The 9,865-nt window shown below is 39.0% G+C and overlaps 1 protein-coding gene across 1 annotated transcript in view; it reads right to left on the bottom strand.

Moving 5' to 3' along the window:
* Positions 1-222: 222 nt before the first annotated feature.
* Positions 223-9,865, bottom strand: part of EFCAB2 (EF-hand calcium binding domain 2) — a 28,549-nt gene continuing 18,906 nt past the window's right edge. The window contains exons 3-7 of the mRNA XM_041477259.1: positions 7,326-7,398; positions 3,207-3,286; positions 1,504-1,546; positions 1,337-1,403; positions 223-359 (exon numbers count right to left, since the gene is read on the bottom strand). Coding sequence (XP_041333193.1) covers positions 223-359; positions 1,337-1,403; positions 1,504-1,546; positions 3,207-3,286; positions 7,326-7,398 — 400 coding nt within the window. The remainder of the gene's footprint in view (positions 360-1,336; positions 1,404-1,503; positions 1,547-3,206; positions 3,287-7,325; positions 7,399-9,865) is intronic.

Raw genomic sequence — 9,865 nt, 5'->3', positions numbered from 1 at the left:
TTCTTTTCCAGACCTTACACAGTATTTCTGTCAAGAGCACTTTTTCCAGGTGTGAATATATTTTTATATGTATATATATATACACACACAGAATCCAAGGAAACATAACTACACAGATTTCATTTTAATTATAAGCACCAAGTGACAAGCTGAGCTTTGTTATACATTAAAATACATATTTCAACTATCTGTCAAGCCATGGTGCTGTTACCAAAAGGCATCTCAGATATTAAAAGGGAAGGTCTTGGTTTCGTCTACTACCAGCTTTGTACGGTAATCTCTGTAGTGAAGAACATCTGTTTCTGGATCTAGAGCAGCGGCAAGCATGTCCTCCATTTCCTCCTGAGTAAAGGGCTCACCTGAAAGACAGCAAAGAATAACATTTTATCTCGGTAAGTATCCTGTCAAGGACTAGCAAATTCCGCTGCCTTTCCCTTGAAAGGATCTCCTTTTGATTCTCACACAGAGGAGAAAAGGAACAAAACTAAGTATCTTATTCCTTCCCTTTTGCCAATATAAGTCCTGCACACCAAGTGAGCCAGTCTAAAAGGAAGGAGACAGATGGTCTGGATCTATCTGATCTTCTAGTTCACAAACACCAAAACAGCCTGTTCCTCTCTGCCATGGATTTTGAAACAACCATTTTTGTCAATTTTTCTCCTGTGTAGATTAGAATTATTATCTCTCATTTGTCTATCCTTGCACTTCTATTCACATCATGAAAGACTTCTGTTTTTTTTCTTCAAAGCTGTTGATGGCCTACTTCATCTCTCAGAAAACCAGGTTACCATCTGATGCTAGGTGTTGCACAAAACCTGCACACCCTTTTGAACATGAGGCAGGTGGGCATGAGTCAGCCACACAAGAAAAGCAGGCTCTTCAAGAGATATTGAGGATTACAGAATGTACAACTTAAATCTCGTCTTTGAATCTCTTTGTTTGCAGGCGGCTCTAGAATTAAGATCAAGATAATGAAAGAATGAATGAGCACTGAAACCACTGAAACATCCGGAAATCTAAGCTGCAATTTTACAGGACAGCAAAAGAGTCACATACTTAGTGAGCACAGAATCACAAAATATCCAGACATGACTGAATTACAAATAAGGATAAGAATAAAAATCTCTATTCTATAATGTCTGCAAGCAGGCAGATAAATGCTCTTTCCCTGCATCACTGACCAGTGAAATGTCCTAGTCTGCAGCCACTCATCACAGCAACAGCATTGTTTGAAGACAATGTATCTACTCCTGCAGGTTTTGGCCTGCAGGTTAAGGTGCCATATACATATGTAATGCTTTTTACTTAAATACTGATATTACAAAAGTCATGTTACCTTCTTCAGTCAAATGTTTGACCAGGTCCTCTTTGGTAATATATCCGCATTTATTCTCATCCAAAGCCTTTAAAGAAAAAGAATAAATATTGTGGTTTTAAGCTTATTGTATCAAAAAGCAGCAACTTCTTCCCAGCAATTAGGTACTTGAATATTTTGTTACAGACCTCAAATGCATGTAGAATAACATCTTCTGGAATAGGTCGGAATCTGAAACCATGGAATCAGAAAAGTTAAGTTAGTGTTGGCCGGTGTTCTGAAAAAACGAAATATGAGTACTAAGGGAAAGGAAGGCTTATATTCCATGAGAATTTACTAAGTTTTGTCTATCAAACATTTAATTGCAGCCTGACCTTTTCGAACTGTCCATATTACATCTTTTGTAACATCTTACTCTTACATCTTTTGTTGTACTACTGCTTAATTTCCCTTGTGCTGAGGAGCCAGATGAATGTCCTCTGCATGCCTGGGCTGGCTTGGTGGGTTAGTAGGAATCAGCCACAGCTGAATCATTCTACAAAGCCAATGCACTGAACAGAAATGGACAAACCAAGAAAACAAAGTTTTGTCCAGGTAGGCTGGTAGCTAGGCAACAGATCACCTAGTGGGACTTGGGCAGCCTAATGAGCTGATGATGAGCAAAGTAGGCTGGTAGCTATAAAAGGTCTGTCACTAACAATTTCAGAGAGAGAGGAGAACTGGGCACGTGTGTGCATGCATATGCATGCTTGATTTCAGAGCAGGAAAGCAAGCTCAGTGCAGCAATGGAGACTCTCCATATCCCAGCAAGCTCTCAACAAACCCCCAGAATACTAAAGAGAAGGAGCTGAATCCAGGGAGGTTCTAACTGCTTGAGTGCTTTGTCTGGACCCGCCTCAGTCTTTTACTATCTAAAAATCAAATGTGCTAAGAAGAAGCCTTGGATTTTATGATCCAAATCTCATGTACCCTTGCTTAAGTGAACTATGGACACAGTGCCCCAAAAGATGAAGTGGGTCTTGACAAGCCTGCACTAGTCTGGGGAAAGCGTGCAGGGGTGTTTTTGTGTTTGTGTGTGTGTGTGTTTGAGTTTGCATGAAGGGGGTGTGGAGGAGGAGGAGGAGAAGAGCCCAGAGCAGCAAGGCATGATTTTGTGAAAGGGTGAACATCAGTGCAGAGCCACAGCTACTTCATGTGTAGAACACCCTCCTACCAAAGGCCCTCTGTGTGCAAAATAACTTCTCAGGATTGAACAAGACTGAGTTTCTCAAAAGCCTTAATGACCATCTTTAAAATGAAAGATAAACTCCTAGTAAATGATCTTGCTTTAGTACAAAATGTCAAAATAGCACAAGTCCCTGTGTACATGCAAAGACTTCTATGCACCTTTGTGACCACTTTTAGATGGGCAGTCTTTTAGAGCGCTAATTGTGTACATCCAGCTGTACCTGGCAGTCATTTTAAGACATGAATATGAAGCTTGTTTACACAACTTATTTAGAATACACTGTAACACTCAGTGCTTCTCAGTAACTGTAACTCATATGTTCAGAGAAAGCAATAGTTATGACATTAATTTGCATACAAAATATTTCAGAGGTACACAAAGCGTGTTGAATAGCAATTCTGATTCCAATTAAAAATACAAAAGCTACATACTATCACAATTATGATTATAAGCTGGTATTATTTATATCACCAATACTACATAATTTAATGTAGATGAACTAATTTTGAAACAAAATCTATATAGCTAATGTAAAATGAGTATAAAGGACAAAGAAGATCTATACTCCTTCCAGTTACATAAAATTTCTGTAGATATGTTTTTCAGAATCAACCCTATCAATCTGGAATAAACTACAGACACATAAAATTCACTTTCCATTACCTTCTATCAAGTAGAACTTTTGTCATCACTGGAAGAAATTTTTCCAGATGAACGAATCCACCCGGTTCTTCTACTTCTATCTAAAAAATAAAACTTAAGTGTGGCAAGGTATAGACTCATTAGCAAACTAACCCAAAAACCAGGAAATTGGGGTGGTCCCTGCATGAAAATTACAGCATTAAACTTTGAATATTTACATCAGGTCTTTGATATCACATGGCACCGTTACATCTGAGTGAAAGGCTTGTGATCAAATAGTAAGAGATTCAAGGAACAGCTACTATCCCAGGGAAATACAGGTCTGCTATTAGACACTTGCAGCAACTCAATATTGCCCTCTTGTGCTTCAAAACCATTCATGCAAAGGAACCAGACACTGAGGAACTGATCTTATCTGCCACAATAACTCAGCAGAGGTTTAAACATTCAGGCTCAAGCCACACTAGTAAAGTCTATCAAGATCTGGAGCTTTCCCAAGCAGTGTAATGTGAACACTCATTACAGTAAACCATGAGCATGTTCCCTTGGCATGATTTTGAACTGTGCCACCCAACATTTCCCCCAGCAGATACTGGCTTGGACCTTAAGGACTTTTCCCCAGCAGGATGCTTGGTGCAGCCACTCAGCATAAAGCATTTACCAGGGCGGGCATGAGCTGCTCTGTGCCTGCTGGCGTCAACACCCAAGGATGTTTCTGGGCATATTTAATTAGCTAGCTTGGATATAGCTCCAGTCAAGTGCACCTTAATGATGGAATTTGTTGCTTTCATGTTTCATGAAAGAAAGTTTAAGAGAGCTGTCAGGGGAAGGACCAGAGAGGCAGGCAGACTGAGTCAGGACCAAAACAGCCATAAGGCAGCCTATAAAATGCTACCCAAAAAAGGAAACAAATTAGTCCCAAAACATTGGGAACTTCTAGCAGCATTCTCACTGCATTCCTATACTTCCACAGGAGATAAGCAACATGGTAAAAACCGCTCTCTGTCATTGGGGTGCATCCCTTCCCTGAAAATTTTAAGTTTTGATCCCAAAAGTAGTCCTGTTAATTGAGCTTGCCTGTTCCTGTCTGTGTTGAAACTGGATGCATGCCTTGAGGTCTCACATGGCAGCAGCAACACCTTGCTAGGCCCCCTGAGACACAGCTGAGATTGAAAGAAAACTCAAACAGGCACTGATTTGAAATCTTCTAACTGAGCCAGGAAAAACTTGGTAAGGAATCTTCCTCCTGGGAGCTGGGTCAGAGCTGGGGCAGTTCCTGATACATCCAATTGCCTAAATGGAAAGCTGCAACTGCTGCAGCATGCTCTTTTCCAGTGTTATGGAAGGGGGCTGGGTGCTAAGAGAAGAGAGCCATCACGTCTTGCTGCTTTAGAGTGGAAACTGGCTTGAAAAAACACATTTTCCCTTCTATTTGGTGAGCCTAGCAGAAAAGATCTTCAGCAAGGAAATGAAGATGTTGTGTGCTTCATTCTAAACCAAATGGAACCTTTTACCATTACAGAATCACTTGTTTTGCTGCTTGCTTGATTGAAAAGATGTAACAAAATACCTGGAAAAACCTTGTCCTGGGAGGTGATCAGCAACCTCAGCTTCCTCTGATGTGGAACAAACAGTTTCCATTTCAGAGTCTCTATAGATCCAGCAACACCCTGAGTAGTTAAAATTAATCCTATTTCTAACACTTCTTACTCTTCCTCATGCTCACTCCTGTTCTACACCTCATTTCTCACTGATGTTTTTCTTTTTCTGTATTTCCTCCTCTTTTCACAGTAACAGTATTTGCTTGTTCAGACTCTGTGAGTTTCACTCAATTTCTCTCCTTTGGGCACATCCACAGCTCCCATAACAACTGTATTGTAGCATCTATTATGTTTTGTACTTCTGTTCTCCCAGCCATAACATTGGGGTACTTGAAACACTAAGAAACAAAAACATCTTCCAGAGTTACCAGGCAGAGCACTGTACCGAACTCCAGGCATTGTAGTAACCCTTAGGTAAGTTTCCACCATCTCTAGATTTAGCATTTAATCTTGTCTTTGTAAGTAGGCCTAGAGATACGATATTAAGTACAGAATTGAGTATAAGGCAATATAAGAAGCATTATATGATAATTTATAGAGATAACATAATTGTATGAATGCTGATTTTGCAGATATGAATAACGTGGTGGGAGCATGTGCTAGTTTAGCAATAAGGCTAATAGGAAGATGAGATGACAGAGACACAAGTAGTGAGAAACAGAAATTAATCACAGCTCACAATGGGCAACAATACTGGGGAAATAGCTCAGTTACAAACTGGCTAACAGACACAATTTTTACCTTATCTAGATTAAGATTAAATAGTATTACCACAGCAAATTATAGCTGCATCTTACATAAATTAAGATATGTTTGTGATTATCATAATATATGAAGGGTTCCACAAGAAGATAGTGTTCTTCTGGTACTAAATCTATGCCAAAGCTTCATTTACAGGCACCATGAAACATTATTTGCTATTTATTTTCCAGTGCAATGTTCTTTAAGGTTAACCATCACTCTGAATGTATTCTTTCTTGTTGCAGTATTTGTGTTTTAATATTCTTACAATCAGCATTTTCATACATGTTACACTGTTCTATCTCAAGGATCTTCTACCTTGTGGTTATATTGCACTGTACTTCTTATGTATTACTTAGCTCACATTTTTTGAGTAATATTGAAAATTGGGGGGAAAAAAAGTAAGTTGAATCTCTTCCAGAGGACGAGACAGGCCTTAAATTCTCCTGGTTCCCCTGGACTTGAACAGGGTTGTCAAAGCATCCCGGTTTCTCAAATCTGTGTCTTCAGTGAGGAGTTGCACTGCTCATTTGCTGTAAAGAAGAGTCACTGTGGGACACTAAAAAGTTCATCTATATTAAGCACCATAATTTCTCTTTCCATTTTGTCTTGTTTGTCAGTGGGAGCTGGGACAGTCTGGTTCTGAGAGTACAGAACCAGAGCAGACAGATTGCAGAATCATGTGAAAAGAGCTTTCTCCTCTAGTGATTCTTTGCACTTCCTCATGTGAAGCATCTGCATCATTTTCACAAGACTTAGTGCAAGACTTCCCACACTAAATTCAGATCTACAAGAGGCCAGACAAGTCTAGTGAGGAGAGACTATTACTGCAACTATCCAAATTATTGTTGGATCAGGAAGAAAACAGTATGAGACATCATTCCACATGGTATCCTGACCTACACAAGAATAGGAGAAAAATCCTTACCCCACCTCTCAGCTCTAGCACTGTTCACTCCTTAAAGCAGCATGCCTGTTTGCAAAGAGAATGTGAAGTCCTTTTCCCACTTCTTTGTCCCATTTATTAATCACACCATGCCAAGACAGCAGCACACCACTTTTCTATTACAAGCATGATGTAAGGAGACAAAAATTAGTGTAGGAAAAGACTGTGGAGAAATGTGATTAATTTCCTTACCTCACAACTGCCTACCACTGGGAGAATGAGAGCACCACTAGGTCGTGTGGTGTTTTATGTCCTGAAGCCTGATTTACAAGCTTAAGCAATCAAGTAAGAAAAGATTCTCACCTATAACTCAGAAATCTTAAGACTGAGAAAGACCTCATGAAGGACAGAATGTTGAAAGGTCTGCTATAAGATAGCAATAACAGGACCTAGTTCAAAAAATGGCAGGCTTTCCCTCTGGGTATTTTTGAAATGTGATGTGTAATACCTGCTCAAGAACTAATTTTTACTACCTAACCCTGCAATGTTTCCATGGCATGTCCAAAAGAATGAGATGGTTAGAGTTTGGATATCTGACCAAGGTTTAAAACATTATTTTTCATCAGTCAGTTTTTCCTCCATTTTCTATAAATGTCCCTCCACCTTGGCACAGTATCACAGTCCCCCTTTGGGTAAAAGAGTCCAAGACTCCTCATTTTAACCCATCAACATTGTTATGTCATCAGCCTAAAGATTTGCTTCAGGGCAACCTACCAGACTGTCTGCTGGAAACACTTCCATTACACTTCCAACATCTCGGAAAAGAGTTTAGGTTTCCCATTCAGCAAGACAGAAGGGCCAAACTTGTTCAAGTTGAAGACTGAAAAAAATACAGCAGATCTAAACATTTACCTTTGCAATCAGTTCCTGTACTTCTGCCTCATTTGGGAAGCAACCCAGTGACCTGACAATGCAACCAATCTCCCTGGAAGAGAAGAGAAGAGAAGAGAAGAGAAGAGAAGAGAAGAGAAGAGAAGAGAAGAGAAGAGAAGAGAAGAGAAGAGAAGAGAAGAGAAGAGAAGAGAAGAGGAAAAAGAAAGAAAGAAAGAAAGAAAGAAAGAAAGAAAGAAAGAAAGAAAGAAAGAAAGAAAGAAAACATCTTTATTAATAAGTCTGCAATACAAGACTGTTGAGAATACAGATACCATTCTGAGCTTGAATATAGGAGTGTGCACATAAAAGCACCAAAAAAAAAATCTATGTGGAATTTTAAAATGATGTCTCAGTAAGCAATGTCTACTTTTTCAGACATAAAATATTCTGAAGCTCCTTGAAATTGTTCTTGCAATTTCCCAAAAAATTCTTTACTATTGTGTTGCACTGTACTATGTGCAAGTTACTTTTACATTGCTGTTCTCTAATTGTAATGCTTATTTTCAGTAAAGTCTATATATATATGTAGTTAACAAATCACTTGGAATTCTACTGAGATGCAAAGTAACAAATAAAATGCATACTTCCATTAAATGCTATAAATATACAAATTCTAACTGCATTAAAGAACAATTACGAAAGGTGAGGAAGAAGGCAGCCCTGCTATGTCCATGCTGTGCTCTCAGAGAGTCAAATAGAGCAACAAAGTGGCTTATCACCACTCTGTTTATGCCATAAATATATTCATAGCTTGCTGAACCTGGTGCAGCTGTTCTGAGCCTCTAAATAAAATTCTGACTAAATTGGCAATGCCTCAAAGTAGTCTAAGATGAACAACGTCACAGACTAGAAACAAAATTATTGTAAGGCTGTAATAAAGCTTTACTGAGCCTTATTGTATGATTAAAAACAAAATAACAGAAGCATTAATATAGCTTGTGACTTACAATTCAATTCAACAACACAGAATTTAATCACATTTGAATATGTATTCACAGTGCTGGTTGTTCCCATGATCCAAACATGTGCAGTTCCTTCATCTTGACCAGTGGTAAAGAAAGTAGGTTTCCATTTTGTGCAAAAATCAGATTGCCTAATAAAAATGGTAGATACAAGGAGGAATGATCTTTGTAAAATCCTCTTACAATAATAAGGCCCTGAATGCAGCACACCAAGCATATGCAAAGTTATATGTATAAATCGATGACCTCCTCAGACTGGTCCCAAGGAGTTCTCATTCTGACTGAAAACATGTGAGAAGCACTAAAATAGACAAAAGAGAGAAAAAGGCTGGCTGCACAAAACTAGTTGCAGAGCAAAACCCAATCTCACACATCCATGTGTTCTGAAATGAAACCATCTACTCTTCACTGTGGGTGTGAATGGCCAATGGCCTCTGGAAAGTCACTCATTTAGACATAATCCTTGTTCATGCATCCTACTTCTAGTTTGTATAATATTGCATTTGTTGTTCTCACTCCTGCACTCCCTCATATTTTCCAGCTACTTGTAACTATTCCCTGCCTCCACCAGAGCAACATCCAACACAAATCCTGCCTCCTTGTTGTCCCACACTATTTCTGTTCTCACAGACTGCCAGGGATGGGAATGCTGCCATCAACCTCCTGCCTCACTTCACTCACACCCAGCAGAACTGTGATGTGACTGAGGTAAGTCAGACCCTAGAAGAGTCTGCAAAATCTGGCACTGCTGGATGCTCTATCTGGCAGTCTGCCTGCATGCCAGCACGAGAATGTTGCTTGAAGTGCTTGTGGTAAAAAAAGTCAGGACTCATTTGGTAATAACATGGAGTTTAAAGGACCTGGAAGGAAATAGGAAACTATTTTGCCCCCAGCCCCTTCCTCCCACTTAGTTCAGCAGCTGCAGTTTCTGCTGTGTAGTTACTAGAATACAAAAACGATAGTTAAAATCAAAGTTACAAGTTTTGTAACACAGATGCAATGAAAATTTTGGGTCATGGTTTTCACCTTGCATATAACACTTTCAATGACAAGATTTGTAATATCACAAGAGTCCTTGACTGAGTGACATGAAATATGCATGGAAAAATACCATCTTCCTCATGCTTAATTTCTTACTAATTTGAACTAGGAGTCATGAAATACCAATGTTGGCCTGTCAAACCAGTATCATTTTTCATTATTCACGGATATCTGATATTTCAGGCATTAATACCGACACAGCTAAAATTGTGGTTAAGAATTGTGCTGTGCTGCCACCTTCTGATACAAGATAATCAGCTATTAATAATCCCATTTGTGATACAGCCCTGCAATATGAACCTAGGTATAATTAGACTATAAGTTTTTGTTCAGTGTCTGCATCTGTACTACAAAAAAATTTAATGTGAAATTGTGCATTTACTACATTAAATAGACTTTTGGATGTTCCCTGTCTGAACGAATACATTTTTAAAAGAGTCTATTTGTATCATTTCATTGTTGTAACACGCTCCCAAGCTGTACATCCATATATAATGGAGAAGTGCAGAAGGTTCT

The sequence above is a fragment of the Pyrgilauda ruficollis genome, unplaced genomic scaffold, assembly GCF_017590135.1.
Source record: "Pyrgilauda ruficollis isolate IOZ18807 unplaced genomic scaffold, ASM1759013v1 scaffold4, whole genome shotgun sequence".
NCBI classification, from domain to species: domain Eukaryota; kingdom Metazoa; phylum Chordata; class Aves; order Passeriformes; family Passeridae; genus Pyrgilauda; species Pyrgilauda ruficollis.
Note: the sequence above shows the minus strand (reverse complement) of the source record. Positions and strands in the feature narration are given on the sequence as shown.